The 17,771-nt window shown below is 41.4% G+C and overlaps 2 protein-coding genes across 2 annotated transcripts in view; both read left to right on the top strand.

The window, feature by feature from the left end:
- Nucleotides 1-17,771, top strand: part of LOC106675489 (galactose-specific lectin nattectin) — a 51,264-nt gene that overhangs the window by 23,612 nt on the left and 9,881 nt on the right. The window lies entirely within an intron of this gene.
- Nucleotides 123-8,502, top strand: LOC106675488 (L-rhamnose-binding lectin SML). The gene is made up of 9 exons (XM_014410243.3): nucleotides 123-337; nucleotides 801-833; nucleotides 5,456-5,557; nucleotides 7,529-7,619; nucleotides 7,725-7,828; nucleotides 7,918-7,962; nucleotides 8,053-8,188; nucleotides 8,278-8,381; nucleotides 8,492-8,502. Exons 1-9 carry the CDS (start codon nucleotides 304-306, stop codon nucleotides 8,500-8,502), a joined length of 660 nt encoding a protein of 219 aa, XP_014265729.3. The 5' UTR covers nucleotides 123-303.

The following is a 17,771-nucleotide window of genomic DNA, read 5'->3' as shown; positions in this document are numbered from 1 at the left end:
CATTTACATCATGTTAACACAATCATTTGTATTAAATGTTAAAATAAATGTAATCTACCATTAATCGTGTTTAAAATGATGATCCGAGCCCCTCCCAGCTGTCACTGGGTCAGCTGATCCAGGCTTATATAACTTTTAATGTAAAGTAGTTTTATTTCCTGCTGCAGCTGAGAAGGAACAGGTCCTGCTTTTCCATTGGCTGTGCTTTGCATGTACATCACAGGTGTTACTGAAACAGAGTAAATCCAGCAGCTCTGTGTTTGATCCTCCATCAGCTCTTCACTGTAATCCAGATCTCCTAACATGATGCTCTGCTCCGGACTCAGCAGCACACTGTGTGAGTACAACACACTGATCATCCTTTATTTATACATGAAATTAGCTGCACATGTTCAGTCTAATCCTTTTCTAGCTTTCCACTGTGCTGTACTGTGACATGCTTTTCTTTCTGCTTTATTGGATCAGTTCATCTAACATCCTAAATACATGTTTGCATCACCTCAGCAGGACAGTTAGGCTTCACAGAGTCCTGAGAGCAATTCATGGCTGATCATTTACTTTGAAGAGTTGAAGTCAAACTGTCAACACAAATAAGTTTATTGACAAAAGTTGGAAAGATGAAGAGAATAAATGTGTCATTGAAATCTGCTGTTTAGAAAGAGTTTCCAAAGAATCCAGGTGTGAATGAAAGCAGCAGCTTTCTCCTGTTTGCTTTTCATTTCTGTTTCATGTTTTGAGGTGAATTCAACTTGATATCAAACACACAGTCTGACACTGAGCTTTCTTTCTGTCTCTTTCAGTGCTGGCAGCAACCTGTTCACTCATCACTTCAGGTAAATGCTGTTTTACTGCTTCTTATATTTCTCAGCCTTGCTGTTAACTTTATACTTCCATCATGCTAATCATTGAACCTGAGCTCTTCTTCTGCTTGTGCAACTACTGAACAACCTTCACATATCACTAGTTTTTATTTCTCTCCACCAGAGAGGTTTTTATAAAGCAAAAACAACTTTTCCAGGCTGGTGATCTTTTATATCAGAGGAGCCATGTCCTCTCCAGCTTGCGAGTTATCTAGATGCACGTTTGAGCGACAGCAAGGAGTCAAGTCCTTCCTCTGATTTGAGGTTTTCTTTTGAGAGATGCTACAGTGTCTACAGTCGTACACAGTGAAGACGTAATATTATTAACAAGATGATCGACCTCTGTTGGAGCAGCGTTCAGATAGCTGCTCTGCTCTGTGTTGGTACAGGGCATTGGAGATGATAACAGTGGGTGGATTATATTCTTAAACTTAGTTACAGCGCTTTCAGAAAGACATCTACTGTGATAAAGTCTACTCTCCACTGCTGTGTAAATGTAAATGTTATCAGGAAATGATCAGACAGCAGAGGGTTTTCAGGAAACTCTGTTACGTGTTCAGTTTCTCTGCCATATGTTAACACAAGATCTAGAGTGTGATTAAAGTGGGTTCTTTTACAGTTTGACAGAAGCCCACTGAGTCTAATATTGTCACGGCACTGAGTCTGGTGACCCCGTGTTTGTGTTTTTGGTTGAAGTTAAACTCTTTGAATTATGGTTTCCTGTTTGTATATTATTTGTAGTTCCTGGTTTCTAGGTGTCTCTTCTGTTTCTGTGCCTCCTCCATGTTCTTGATGAACGTTTAATTCTGTTCTCCGTGTGTTGTATGTGTAGTCTTATTTTTCTCTCTTCCCTGTGTCCCACATCTTGGTACTTTTGTTTCTGTGTTTCTTGTTGTCTCTGTTCCAGAGTCTGTCGTGTTTCCACGTCTCTGTCTAGTCTGCGTCTTTGTGGATGCCTCGTACTTCCTGTTTTACTTTGACAGTCTGTGTCCTATGTCAGTGTGTTCTGCTTTGCTTCCTTTATCTCTTTATTTCAGATTAGTCCCGGCTGTGCTTCCCTCCTTCTTTCCATTCCCTCGTTACTCCCTGGTGTATTTAAGCCCTGTGTTTTCCTCTGTCTGTTGTTGTCTTACACCCTCTGTGTTTCCAGCCATTTTCTAGTCACAGTTCCTGGTTTGTTTTCTCTTTTCTAGTTAAGGTTTGTACTTGAAGTGAGTTATTTGCCACTAGAGTAAAGCTGCCTCTTTTAGTTAACCCTTTTGCTTATGAGTCCTGCTTTTTGGTCCAACATGCTGCCTGCCACACAGCAAATCCATGACCTATAATGTAGTGATGGGCAGATGAAGCTTCATGAAGCACTGAAGCTTTTCATCCAATTGGTTCACCCCAACGCGAAGCTTCATGAAGCTTCATTTGCTCTAGCAGGACACCTACTGGACGTAAAAATAATAGCTGGCATGAATTTGAAGAGTGTGGCATTTTGCACACAGCCTGTAAATGTCAACAACAAAAGGAGTGTGTAAAACATGTATATTGTAGTGATGGCAGTATACTGTGTATATTTATAGTGGCAGTATGGGAAATGATTATTTGGAAATGCTTGAAATGGAAATGATCATTTACTGTGAGGTGAGGTGTGGTTGGGGTGTGGACAGTGGTTGTGCTTTTGTAACGTTGAGGTATGGACAGCTACACACTGAGGCTTTGAGCCTCAGTCCTGCCTGTTCACATTTTATTCTGTAAAAACTAAATTTTCACTGCTTTTATGACCTTTTTAGTGGGGAGAACATAGCTAGGATCTAATGATTTAACAAATCTTTTGAATCCTTTGTCCTCCACAATGCTAAATGGCTGGGAGTCCTCGATCACCATGCTGACCAGGTCTTCATCTATTTGAGATTGTCTTTATTGTCTTTCCTCAGGAGAACAAAGCACAAATATAAATATCACACACGTAACTTATAACAGTTGTATAATATTGTTATATCATTTAGTAACATTACTGCATGCTATATTATCATTGCATTTGATGGCTCACCTGGTCTTGCTCCACAATCGGTGTTCCCCTTATTCTCATGCAAAGCTCTGTAGTGCCTAAGCATGGATGAGGTGTTGTTGTTATATCCCAGCTCCCTGGCACATAGCAAACACTTCACCTTGTACAAAAGTACAGACAGCTTAACATAGGTTTTATTGCACCATCAGTATTATGAAAATACATCTTCTGTAGAAATTTACATACCTTGTTGGGAGGAATAAGATCAAAATGTTCCCACACAGGGGAGGACATCCTCCTCTTCTTAGCTGGCTCCATTCTCTCCTGACTTTCTCTCCTCACTCTCATAAACCTCCAAACGGTCTCCAAACTCTCTCTAACCGCAACTCTCCATCAAACACCCACATTTTGAATGAAGTCTGAGGGTTTATATCGCTGTCATAGCTCGCAGCAAAGTTCAAACCACTTCATGAACCAGTCACGTGGTACAGCCGGGCAGCGAGGCTTCGGACGTCATCATTTTCAGCTCCTCCCATAAATGAAGCAAGCCTCGATACGCGCATCGTGGAAACGCTCCCTCAATTACTCGACACAAGCTTCGAAGCCTCGATACATAACGTCACATCACTACTATAATGGACCAAATGCATTGTGAGCACTAAATCAGAACCAGTTAAATGAAAACTGGAAAATGTAACATAACAAATAAAAACCCCACATGTTCTCAATAAATCAACAGGTTAACACATAAGAATGTTTTTATTTCAAAGTTTAGGTTTAAAATAAAAAAATATTTATATTCACGTGTATCATGTTGATAACAGCAATGTTATTTGTAAATAAAAATATATATATTACATCTTTTAATCATGTAAATTCCCTGCTCCTGTCATAGACGTGCACATGATGTCCAAAAAAATTACCAAGTCCAAAGTTCAAATGTTAAACGTCATATTGACGTCCAGGTTGGGTCATGGTTGGACGTCCAAATTGTAGATTAAGTTCAGATGATGGACCGGCAGACCAAATATTGAGAAGATCTTAACATCTATCCAACGTTCAATGTTTAGTGAATGTGCTTTAGCAAAAAGGAAAGTTTGAAGCCTGATCTTGAAAGTAGAGATAGTGTCTGTGTCCTGAATCCAAACTGGAAGCTGGTTCCACAGAAGAGGGGCCTGAAAACTGAAGGCTCTGCCTCCCATTCTACTTTTAAATACTCTAGGAACAACAAGTAGGCCTGCAGAGCGAGAGCGAAGTGCTCTAATAGGGTGATATGGTACTACAAGGTCATTAAGATAAGATGGGGCCTGATTATTTAAGACCTTGTATGTGAGGAGCAGGATTTTGAATTCTGGATTTAACAGGAAGCCAAAACAGGAGAAATCTGCTCTCTCTTTCTAGTCCCTGTCAGGACTCTTGCTGCAGCATTTTGGATTAGCTGAAGGCTTTTCAGGGAGTTTTTAGGACATCCTGATAATAATGAATTACAGTCGTCCAGCCTGGAAGTAATAAATGCATGAACTAGTTTTTCAGCGTCACTCTGAGACAGGATATTTCTAACTTTAGAGATGTTGCACAAATGGAAGAAAGCAGTCTTACATATTAGTTTAATATGTGTTATGAGCGGCTGTGTGCAGACAGGAATAGGACCCAAGGTGCAGACTCCGGAGACAGATGTGAACTCAAAACAGCTTTAATGTTAAACTCAAATATAACATAACGGGGGGGAAAAATCAAAATAAACTTACACCAGAGGACTGCCAGAACACACAGCTAGAAAACCAGTAGATCACGACACAGACAGAGAAACACAAGGCTTAAATACACAGAGGGAGCAATCAGGGAATGGGTAACAGGAGGGAAACACAGCTGGGGCAAATCAGGCCTAACGAGACCAGGGGAAGCGAAACCAGATACATTAACCTCAGACAAGGACCTTCAAAATAAAACAGGAAACATGACACAGTCTGAACTAAAGACACAGACTCGCAGGCACTGCAACAGAGGGAACGGAGACGTGGGACCAGGGCAGACACACTGGACACGGGGATATAGCAGCTAAGGATACACAGAGACGCCAACTAGACAAGGGGATACAGCTGACAGGGGAGACAGAGCAACTAGAGAAGACAGACATAAACCATAAGACAGAACTCAAAGAAACCAAAGACTAGAAATTCTAAATAATATAATAAACTCAAAAACCCCGGGTCAACGACCCAGGCATCCTAACAATATGTGCGTTGAAGGACGTGTCCTGGTCAAAAATGACTCCAAGGTTCCTCACAGCGTTACTGGAGGCCGAGGTAATGCCATCCAGAGTAAGAGTCTGCTTAGAGACCATATTTGAATAAACTTACAGCTCAATGCAGTTTCTGTGTTTCTGTAATCTTTTACTGACTTTAATCACTTAAAAAAATGCACACAGCGTGTTCCTGCCTGTTAGCAGTTAAACAGCTACGTTAGCTAACCAAATAGCCTTTTCACTACATCATCAAACCTTTTGAGAAAAAAAGACGGCCGGCCTTCTCTGTGTTACTTTTACATTTCCCTCCATTGCTTTACCCTCATATTACGTTTTTTAATATTTTGATTTCAGGCTTTATCAGAGCACAACTTCCCGTTCCTCCTGCTGTGACGGCCATATCCAGAGGAAGAGTGATCACCTTTAGCAGCCTCAGTGTTCAACGCCTGAGCTGTGGTAAGATGGAAAATAGTCTCCAAAAACCAGCAGCCTAAGCAGAGAAGCCCAGACCTCCTCCTCCCCAGCCAGCTCCTTTAGCTTGTCTGGGGGACACCAAAGCGTTACCAGGCCAGCTGAGAGTTAATAAAATTACATTTACTAAATAATAAAGTGTTTAAAACATTAATACCTAAAAAGAGATAAACGTGTGCAAGTTGCTACAGATTAGTCAATAAACAGCAGCAGCCTGGACAAAGCTGTTTCTCTAATGCTGTTAGAGAAACAGTCTAAGGCAGCTTCCTTAAGTAAAACAAACACGGAGACAGTCTTGAATCAACAATCGTCTCGAGATATTTATAGGGTTGCACATATTCCACCTTAATGTTTGTGGCATCAGACATGTTGGGAGCTTTTCTGAAGTCCACAGTTGGTTCCTTGGTTTTTGATATGTTGAGGTTACAGATTGTTCAATAACAGCTCCATGGTTGGTTTTCTTGCCCCTCAAAAAACTCACGTTTGCTCAAAGCTGCCTCACAGACTTTTTCTGCTTGTGTGTCAGGTGGGTAGTTAGCACGGAGGCTTGTGTGACATGCACTGAAGTGTGTCTCCACTGTGTCACTTTCTCGTCGCCACAGTCGTCCCACAAGTGAGACACACACACGTTTCTTTAGCCGTTGTAGCAAAGAGCTCTGCCTCCCACTCACTGTGAAAACAGAACATTTTTCTGCCATGTTTTTCTGTCGGGGTAAAAACTGCATCTAGATCCTCCTTCGGGCTGCGCCTGCTTTCTTATCTCAGCGGAGAAAAATGGCAGTTTATCTTCATGATGCTGAACTTTGACCTCAGACAGGTCTGAGTGCATACACAGAAAATCAGTTTTACCATTCAAATCTCTAGTAATCCAGATGTTACTGGTTAAAAAAGTACAGCCACACATTTAAATTCAGTTTTTATTTCCATGGTAACCTGCATGGTAACCGTGAGAGTCGCCCACGAAAACATGAACAAGGATTTATTCTCAAAAGCAAAAACGTCAAGATATGATTTGCAACGTACTATGAACTAACGTTGTCTTCTAAGCATATAAACCTAACATGGAACAAGGGCTTGACTGCTACTATGAATCAGTGTAATTGAAACCTTCATGAAAACAAAAACACTCTGTTCGAGAGCACAGAGGGGAGACGCTGGAAATGCACCGGGAGTCTCAGTGCGCTGTAACGGGAGGAGAGTGGATTTAGTGCCTAGGCCTGGGGGAAAGTGTCCAGGAAAACATCACCGAATGTTGCCGGGCGGAGAGCGGACACAAAGGGAGTACTAGGTCCGGGTGAGGGGCAGATTCACTCCTATTTAGTGCATGGGGATCTGCCCGGCCCGGGAGCCGTCACCAGTCCCCTTCCAGGCCTTCCCAAAACCGCAGCACAATTAATGTCCAAGCATTCAACTTTCAATACTAAACGCTGTCAAACCTAACATGAGGACGTGGGCCCAGATAGTGAGCTATGGGCAAAACACAGTGAGTCTCAGTCTGCACAATCACCTGTTAATTGTCTGAAGCAACACTGACTAGGTGAAGCAGAACTTGTGGCGAAGAGTGAAGTGAGCGCTGGTCCATAAATGTTGACAGCTCAGTCGCCCACAGCTGAGGAGACGCCACTGTACAGTAACTCCACCCCAAGGTGGAGACAGCAGCTCAGAGGCAAAACAGCTGTACTCACCCGGACCATGACACTGTTCCCTCAGTTCATTCAAACTTTAGCACATAAAACATCTTAGTTTGTACTTGGATGTTCACTGGAACTCTTAACATGACAAATAAATCAACCAATCAGAGAAGGTTTGATGTAAAATCCACGGTGGTGGTGTACAGAGGTCGGACTAACATTTATGGATGTGACTGCAGCTGCTGGGTCTAAAACACAAAGTGCATCAAACCTGCTTTACTACATGTCGTTTCTCCTTTTCTCTGATACTGTGTGTGTATAACAGAGAGGGGAGTGATCACTGTGCAGTCAGCTGTGTACAGATGTGCAGATACACAAACCTGCTCTCAGACTGGCACTCAGCACATCAAGAACAGGTAGTTTAAGATCTTCAATAACAAATGACTGTTTGAATAAAAACAGCAGCAGCTCTGAAACACTTTAACAAAGCTGAAAACGAGCTGCTTTCTGTGTCCCTGCAGCTGTGATGGAAGAAAAGTGTGTGACATAAATATGAACATCATCAGTGCTTCTGATCCCGGCGTCTGCACCTACCTGGACACCACCTACACCTGCGTCCCAGAGAGTCTGTTACATGTGTGATTATCAGCTAACAATCAGTCACATCTGTACATGAATCATTACAGTTTCTAATGTGATGCGTTTCTTTGTCAGTCCACAGTGTAACATGTGAAGGATCTCAGGCGAACCTTCAGTGTGGTCAGATTTATTTTTCTCATTTATTGTAACTTTAGTGGATTCATTTGATAGAACTACAAACATGGTTACAGTTCATGAACTCTTCCTCAGGTGAAGGACAGGTTATAGTCGTCTCCTGGGCGAATTATGGTCGCCGTGACAACACCACGTGCCCTGATGGAAATCCTGATCACGTCAAAAATGTTCTCTGTTCGAGTCCCAATAGTACAGAATATGTAACTAACAGGTACAGATGCTGACTCTCTTTCCATCTTCTCTCAGATGACACGACGTACTTCAGTCCTCTGCTGACTCACCTTTGACCTGCATTCACAGGTGTAACAGGCAGAACAACTGTACTGTTGGAGCATCAAACACAGTGTTTGGAGACCCCTGTGGCGGCACCTACAAGTACCTGGAGGTGTTTTACACTTGTCAGGGTAAGAACCTGAAACCTTTAGACTGCATTCATTCCTGTGCTCATAAAAAGGTCATTGCTGAAAAAGACTCAATAATCTGACATGAATATCTTGTCAGATTATTTTTACAGATCCTGAGTGAACAAATTGAAATGATGTTTATGAAAGTCTTAAAAAACAGAATCCTGTGATTTTTATAGAACTTAATTATGGAAAAATGTAATTTAATGAAGAAATCAGTGATGCTGATCACAATATATAGATACTCCAAAACAAAATGTAAAAATCTATTAGTCTGTTTTCTCCTAAATGCTGCAGTGTTAGACCTGCTTTAAAAAATACTGCACCAGCTGATGTTTTTCCTTTGATGTGTGAAAAGTCCTCTGAGTTTTAAAAGTGCTGCAATTCAGTTTTATTTATACAGCACCAAATCCAAATAACAGATTGCCTCAAGTTGCTTTGTATAAAAAAAGTAGAGACCTTAGAATAATAGAAACAAAACAGAGAAAATCTCAACAATCATATGACTCCCTGTGATGATGTCACATGGAAAACCTCTATACACAAAGTGAAGAGGGTCCAGGCTCTCACACATGACAGGCCTGACTCTGTATGGACTTTTGGAAGACTGGGCACCATGGATTGGCTAATTCATGTGAACTGAGCTTCATCCCACATTTTATTATTCATGTGGCTTAAACTTTGTTCAGTTGTTGTTACTAACGTCTTTAGTAAGTAAGTAAAAGTTTATTTATAAAACACCTTTCAAGACAGAGATCAAAAGTGCTTCACCAAAAAATAACAGAGCATAAAAAAAAGTTATCCAAACACATGCCTAAATACTGAGTTTTTATTGGTTCTTGAAAGACACGACTGAGATCTCAGGCTCAGAGGGAGAGAGTTTCAGAGTCTGGGAACCACTGTGGTCAAAACTCGGTCTCCTTTAGTTTTCAACCTCCTGTCATGTTCAATAAGTAGCTCTTGATCACATGACCTCAGGGACCTGCTGATGGCTGTAAAGGCTCACTGATCGTCCACTAAGAGCTCTGAAAGTCAAACCAGAATCTCGAAGAATGTTTTGTTTAGACTGGTGAGCAATGAATTAGAGTGACGTAAGGTTTATATTTGTGAGGCGAATAGTCTTTCATTGTTACATTGTCAACAATTCATATCATAACATATCAAATTTATTTGTATACCACATTTAAAGACCAAAGTGCTTTCCAGTAAAACCATAATACAGATCAAATCAAAATATAAGAATATACACACACACACACACACACACACACACACACACACACACACACACACACACACACACACATATGTGTATATTTGTTTCTCTACAGTTTTTTCTTGTTTTTAACTGATTGTGAAGCACTTTGGTCAACTCTGTTGTTCTTAAATGTGCCATACAAATAAATTTTGAATTTGAATTTTTTTTCATAAGCTTATCAAGTAAGCTAATGAAAATGACATCGTAAATAAAAAACGTCTCTGTTTTATTCGCTGATGTTTCCTGAACATCGACAGAATGTGGAGAACAGAACATCTGTTGTGTTTACCAACTGAAGATAAGGCAGAGATACCGCTTTATACCACAAGATGGTGCAGTAAATCAGTGTAACAGTTCTTTAATAACAATCTGAAGTTGAGAGATGAACACATTTTGCAATAAAAGTACATTAAAAGGGAGAGTTTATAAAGTCCTCCGACCAAATTAAAGACACATACAAGTAAAAATCAAACAGACAGAATTAGGGCTGTTCGATATAACGATATATATCGGATGACGATGTAAAAACGTCGATCGTTTCATTTTACGCTGTCGTTTGTTTCCTGGTTACGGTTTACGGCAATATTTGTTCATGGTTTGATGGTCACTGTAGTGGCTATATTCATTTCTTAAAGTTCTCTCTTTCTCTTATATTTAATATCACCACACTACAGACGGACAAGCGCCTGTTTTTATGCGTTGTCATTAGCAACAACGACGGTAACAGCACCGTGTGTCCGCTTGTTCCACATAAACCTTTCACAATAAAGCTCAAGATCCTGTTGAGACTTTTCAAAATAAACTGAATCACGTGAAAGATGCAGATTATTTACGGATGAGAATTAAAAAAGAGCCGCCAGGTGCTAAAAAATAAACCTTAGACTCAAACGTTAGAACAGGCTTCTCCCCGCAGCACGCCGTGTAATAAATACAAAGAAAACGGCGCCGTTACAACTTGTGTCTAAAAATCTATCGTTTCATGCATCGGTTAAAACACTCGACTCCAGCTACACGACGCCCAGCTGGAAACACTTCAGGCAAGTCGAGCTGCCCGAGATTCACAGAATTTACAGAAAATGTTACATTTATGTGATTTATATCGTTATCGGACGATAGATGTTTTATATCGGGATATGAGATTTTGGTCATATCACACAGCCCTAGACAGAATTAAAAGAAAAAGGTTAAATGCAAAACAGAAAATGACAGGAGCTCCGATCAACACAATATTAAAATTAGGTAGTCAGAAAAAAGAGACTAGATAAGCACAAAGACACAGGTTATATCATGTCAAATCATCCAAGCCTTCTGCTTGGATGATTTAAAAATATATTTAATTAGAAAATTTATGCGTATTTAATTGAAAATACACATGAATTTGAATGTCTTTCCCAAAATACAGTTTGAGAAACAACAATGTTTTTTGTTTTTGTAATACTTGTATATATTTTACAAAAACATAAAAATATGTAAAACTTGTTACATTTGCTCATTTCAGCATGAAAGATTTATCAACATAGTCAGGACACACCTTATTCATTTATTTTTTTATTTTCATGACTATTTACATTGTAGATTCTCACTGAAGGGATCAAAACTATGAATGAACATGTAGAATTATAACTCAAAATATGTTTCATATTTTAGATTCTTGGTAACAGCCACGCTTTGCTTTGATTTCTGCTTTGCACACTCTTGGCCTTGTCTCCATGAGCTCCATGAGGTCGTCTCCTGAAATGGTTTTCCAACAGTCTTGAAGGAGTTCCCAGAGATGCTGAGCGCTTGTTGGTCCTTTGCCTTCACTCTGCAGTGTGCAAAGCAAAAATGTGCTTGTATTTGCTAATTAAATGTGAAAACACTGAAGCATTCCTACAAAGTCCTATATTTGAGCGCACACTAATAAAATCCCTTCTGTGACCATCACTGCAAACAGCCAGCTGATCTACACAGCAACAGGGATCCTTGAATATCAGATGAACACAAGAACAGAAGCCTCAGTGGAGACGAAAACTAGAGGCAGAAAGGAGGGAAGTTACCCAACTATCAGAACTGCAGAGAAGTGTGATGGGACGCCTAACAAGTACAACAAGCTGTACAAACCTGAGGCCTTAGAAAGACCCAGGCAGTGTCGTACTGATGTAGTTAGTCAGTTACATAATTAACCAGCCGTTAATATGAAAGTCATTGTTCAAGCTCAGCTTCTTCTAACATGAGATGATCGACTGCTTTGCTTTGGCATGTACTCAACTGACAGTTTATTAGGAACACATGAAAAATAATGAAACAGATGTCTGTTATGAAATTCTTCATCTTCTGTTCTGAAGTTTATGGGGAGAAATTACTTTCTTTTGAGGAACCATTAATCTGTTCACCGACCTTTTAACTTTGCAATCATTTTGAAGATGCTTCCTGCCCATCTGGTTGGACTTGGTTTGGAGGTCGCTGTTTCATCGTTAACAGCAGCTTGAAGACCTGGACTGATGCTGAGGTACATCAGGAAATAACAGCAGCTGTCGCTGCATCACTGATGACATAAAGACTTTCTGTCTTTGACTGATTTTAAATGCATTCTCACACTTTTCATCTTCTGTGCACCTCATCTTCCTCCTCAGAGTTCCTGTCAGACACTCGGTGGAAATCTGGCCTCATTCCACAGCACAGCTGAGTACACCTTCATCAGAGAGCTCACTCGCACAGCAGCAGGGTCGTATCGAACAGCTTGGGTTGGAGGCAACGACAGAGAGACTGTAAGTGTTTCACAGATAAAGAGGATGAGCTGCAGCTGTTTCTGATATTTCATATGTTTCTCTTCATATTCATCAGTTTGATTCAAAGGTCAACATGTGACAGACTGATTAATCAGGACTTTGTTCCTGGAGACAGATGTTGCTGTTGACTTGACTTTTCTTTTCATTTTTTACCTGCACAAACAAAATGAACCTTCGTTGTGTTCGAGTGGTGTAAGAGGTCTCATGTCTGCACTCTCAGCATAGATGCATCAAAGTACATCAGAACAAACTGAACTTTATTCTTCCAGGAAACTGTGTGGAAGTGGAGTGATGGTTCCCAGTTTGACTTCACAAACTGGGGTAATGGACAACCTGACAACTATGGAGGAGGAGAAGATTGTATGGAGATAAACCATGGAGGTACAAACTGAAAGTGGGCCTGTTGATGAAATGTGTTTGGTTTTTATATTGACTGAAGTCATGTGATCTTAGGTCTTTATAAGAACTGTGTTTGTTCTTTTTACATTAGAGAAGAAGAAAACATTTACAGCACAGACCTCTGATTTTATTTCTTTGTTTTGATTCTTTACAGGACGAGATTATGTCAACGACCAAAGATGTAACTCACAGAGAGGGTTTGTTTGTGTCAGAGACACAAACTGCTCCTTCATGTCCTGACACGTCTGACATGATGATGTCACAGCCTCACTGCTGATGTCACTTCCAGCAGGATGTCAAGCCTCGATGACATCACTGCTGGATTCTGTTGATAAATATGATTTCATATCACAATAAACAGGAAAATAAATTCAATAAATTTAAAGGAACTGAAATGTTGACCTGAAAGTGAGTCATTCATGCTTCAAATCATCATCTGATCATTTTAATAAACCTCAAAATGCTTTCTGTCTCCCTGCAGCTGTGATGGAAAAACCTGTGTGACATAAATACACCATCAGTACTTCTGATCCTGGGATCTCATCACCTGATGCTGATAACGCAGTTATGTTTAAATCTGAAGAAAAGAATAAGCTTAATCATATTTGTGTAAAATTATATATTTATCTTTTTTTTGCAACTTTACCAGCTTTACTTATAAAGCACTTTAACACAAAACCAGAGATCACAAAGTGCTGCACATATACAAACAACAACAACAAATGAAATGATTAAATAAAATAATACAACATGTTAAAAAGTCCTATTGAGTCAGCCCCTTACAAGAGCAAATAAATGTGTCTTAAGAAGAGTTTTAAACTCAGAAAGAGAAGAGGCCTGTCTTACATGCACGCTCACGTCTGCATCTACTGACTGAAACCAGCCCACTGAGGAACAATGGGCTGGGGGGTCAGTTCCTTAATCCTAATTATGCAAATTCTCATGACCACTGATCAATAACCATGAGTCCCATTCACAGAGAGCTGGGGAATGGCTGCAATCACAGCATGTAAGATGGTGACAGATGTACCCTTAGGCCCCTCCTCCATTCAGAGATGGTCTTTCCCTTTTCACGTAAATGGCCTCCTTGACTCCGCCCTCAAACCAGCGTTCCTCCCTGTCCAGGATGTGAACATCATAGCCAATGGTGTAATGTGATTATTTTGTTCCAGTTAAAAGACGCGCTGCAGCAGTTTGCGCCACCTGCAGACATCTAATGGATGCATCACTAACCCCACAGTAAAGTGCGTTACAGTAATCCAGCCTAGATGTAACAAAGGCAGGATTACAGTCTCAAAAAGCTGCTTTGATAAGATGGGCTTTATTTTGGCTGTCACAGATGAAAGAAGCTTGATGTCAGGTTTATATAGTGGATTGTCATTTATGCTTAGAAATATCTTCTCATATATGCTCAGAGTTTTATAATCAATGTCATGTTGGTCATGCACACCCACACCCTGGGGGCATGGGAGAGGTCGTACCCCCCCCACACACACACACTTACACAACGCACAGGCAAGGTACTCTGTGTGTGTATGTATACGTGATCTGATGACTCTGCGGTGGTTGGATGCATCAGCAGGGATGATGAGACAGAGTACCGGGCTGTGGTCGACTCCTTTGTCACGTGGTGTGAGCAGAATCATCTGCAGCTCAACGTGGCAAAGACCAAGGAACTGATCGTGGACTTCAGGAAGACCAGGAAACACTTGACCCCTGTTTCAATCCAGGGGGTCAGTGTTGACATTGTGGAGGACTATAAATACCTTGGAGTACACATTGACAATAAACTGGACTGGGCTAAAAACACCACAGCACTTTACAGGAAGGGCCAGAGTCGTCTCTATTTTTTGAGGCGACTGAGGTCCTTCAACATCTGCCAGAAAATGCTGAGGATTTTCTATGAGTCTGTGGTGGCCAGTGCGATCCTCTATGCTGTTGCATGCTGGGGGAGCAGGCTGAGGGTCGCAGATGCCAACAGACTTAATAAACTGATCCGTAAGGCCAGCAATGTTGTGGGGATAGAGCTGGACTCCCTCAAGGTGGTGTCGGAGAGGCGGATGCTGTCCAAGATAAAGACAATGTTGGATAACACCTCCCACCCACTCCATGACATGTTGGTCAGTCACAGGAGCACGTTCAGTGAGAGACTGAGATTACCCATGATGCACCACTGAACGACACAGGAAATCATTCCTGCCTGTGGCCATCTCCCTGTACAACGCATCCACTTAACACACTGTTTGCTGCTACAACTACACATGTTTCTTTTCCAAATATTTATTTATAAGTGACTTATGTATGTATGTATGTATATATATGTATATATTGTACTATTCTTAGTTAGCGTATTGTCTGTCTTGTCTTAATGTTGGTTTAAAATGGAGCACTGTAACAAAAAATAATTTCCCCCAGGGATCAATAAAGTATTCTGATTCTGATTCTGATTCTGATTCTGATTAATGAACCTATGTATATTCATGTAACCTCAATAAAAGAGCCGTGTTACGGGGGAGCGGACGAGAGTCTGACGGAGGTCAAGTGGGTGGAACGACACTTCCAGGCAGGCCTCCCTCATGCATGAGTAACACAAAGAACTTTCCCTACTTGTATCTTGCTTTTGCTGTGTAGTAAATTGTCTTGAACGTTGCAGCGAGTGAGTTTAAGCTACAAACCACTTGATCTTACAAAAGCAGTGACCTAAACTTTCCCAAATGAACAAACATTAACAGAATGTGACGTCATGCTCACATGTACTGTACTGTACTGGTCATCATAAATGGGGCTGTAATACCACTTTGTACCACCAGATGGGGGAAAAATTCATGGAACCTTTATTAAACCATTAAAAATTAAAAGGTAAAAAAAAGCCTGTAACTACACTCAACAAAAATATAAACGCAACACCTTTATTACTGCTCCCATTCCCCATGGGATGGACGTAGAGACCTAAAATTCATTCCAGATACACAATATAACCATCCCTCCCAAACAGTGGTCACAAATCAGTCCAAATGTGTGGTAGTGGGCACATCTGCTATATTGAGATAATCCATCCCACCTCACAGGTGTGCCACATCAGGATGCTGATCTGACATCATGAGTAGTGCACAGGTGTACCTCAGACTGCCCACAACAAAAGCCCACCCTGGAATGTGCAGTTTTTTGCGCTATTGGGGGTCTGGGGACCCAGAACCGGTCAGTATCTGGTGTGACCACCATTTGCCTCATGCAGTGCAACACATCGTCGCATGGAGTCTATCAGATTGTCAATTGTGGCCTGTGGAATGTTGGTCCACTCCACTTCAATGGCTGTGCGAGGTTGTTGGATATTCGTGGGAACTGGTACACGCTGTCGTATACGCCGGTCAAGCACATCCCGAACATGCTCAATGGGTGACATGTCCGGTGAGTATGCTGGCCATGCAAGAACTGGGACATTCTCAGCTGCCATCTGCCCTGAACAATGTGAACAATGATTCATCCGTGAAGCGCACACCTCTCCAACGTGCCAGACGCCATCGAATGTGAGCATTTGCCCACACAAGTCTGTTACGGCGACGAGCTGGAGTCAGGTCAAGACCCCGATGAGGACGACGGGCATGCAGTTGAGCGTCCCTGAGACGGTTTCTGACAGTTTGTGCAGAAATTGTTTGGTTGTGCAAACCAATTGTTCCAGCAGCTGTCTGGGTGGCTGGTCTCAGACGATCTTGGAGGTGAACCTGCTGGATGTGGAGGTCCTGGGCTGGTGTGGTTACACGAGGTCTGCGGTTGTGAGGCCGGTTGGATGTGCTGCCATATTCTCTGAAACGCCTGTGGAGACGGCTTATGGTTGAGAAATGAACATTTAATGCACGGGCGACAGATCTGGTTGACATTCCTGCTGTCAGCATGCCAATTGCACGCTCCCTCATTGCTTGTGGCATCTGTGGCATTTTGCTGTGAGACAAAACTGCACATTCCAGGGTGGCCTTTTGTTGTGGGCAGTCTGAGGTACACCTGTGCACTACTCATGATGTCAGATCAGCATCCTGATGTGGCACACCTGTGAGGTGGGATGGATTATCTCAATATAGCAGATGTGCCCACTACCACACATTTGGACTGATTTGTGACCACTGTTTGGGAGGGATGGTTATATTGTGTATCTGGAATGAATTTTAGGTCTCTACGTCCATCCCATGGGGAATGGGAGCAGTAACAAAGGTGTTGCCTTTATATTTTTGTTGAGTGTATGTTTTTGCTGTAATCACAGATGCGACAAATAAGAACAATAAATACAGGACAGGGGTGGGGGGTTATATACACAAATACAACCAATAAAATTACAGTTACTGTGAAGCACAGGATACATGACTGAAGATCTGTGTGTGTGTGTGTGTGTGTGTGTGTGTGTGTGTGTGTGTGTGTGTGTGTGTGTGCGATTTCTTTTATTAAAGTTATTAAAGTGTATTTTAGTTTTTTTATGATGTGTAGCGAGCCAGACGCTCAGCGTCCTTTTCTTCCTTTAACGTATTTTTCTGTTTTATTTCAGTGAACGGAGGACGTGCCAGTGGCCCTGGGACCTCAGGTGGTGGGTCGCTTTCACACTTTCTTTTGTACAGCACCGGGTGGGCTGCAGTGATTTTCTTTTTGTGTGATTTTCTTTTGGGTCCACGGCTGCTGGTAAATCCAAGTTCCAACATTGTTTTATTGTACTTCTAGGGCACTGTCAACATTTTGTTCTCCTAATATTTTATTCTTTATTTCTTTTACTATAAATAAAACTGTTTTAATATTGGAGCCAACCTGCCTCAGTGTGCATCCTTGAATCTGTGCGGCCTCTTTTTATCTATTTTTCTTAAACATATATTTCCTGGGGGTGGAATTCCCCTAGGTGGCGTTGTCATTTTATTATTTCTTTTAGAACCCCGCCGACCACTTGGTCACACACATTTGAACTGTTGTCACCTTGCTGCACTGTAA

The sequence above is a fragment of the Maylandia zebra genome, linkage group LG20 (genome assembly GCF_041146795.1).
Source record: "Maylandia zebra isolate NMK-2024a linkage group LG20, Mzebra_GT3a, whole genome shotgun sequence".
NCBI lineage: Eukaryota > Metazoa > Chordata > Actinopteri > Cichliformes > Cichlidae > Maylandia > Maylandia zebra.
The sequence above is the reverse complement of the archived record's forward strand: the minus strand, read 5'-3'. Positions and strand labels throughout refer to the sequence as shown.

Bases quoted from the DNA above. Each gene is read 5' to 3' on its own strand.
- LOC106675488 (XM_014410243.3), top strand. From the start codon at position 304: ATGATGCTCTGCTCCGGACTCAGCAGCACACTGT. The intron at 834-5,455 runs GTAAATGCTGTT...TTTTGATTTCAG, and splicing joins CTGTTCACTCATCACTTCAG to GCTTTATCAGAGCACAACTT. The intron at 5,558-7,528 runs GTAAGATGGAAA...TGTGTATAACAG, and splicing joins TGTTCAACGCCTGAGCTGTG to AGAGGGGAGTGATCACTGTG.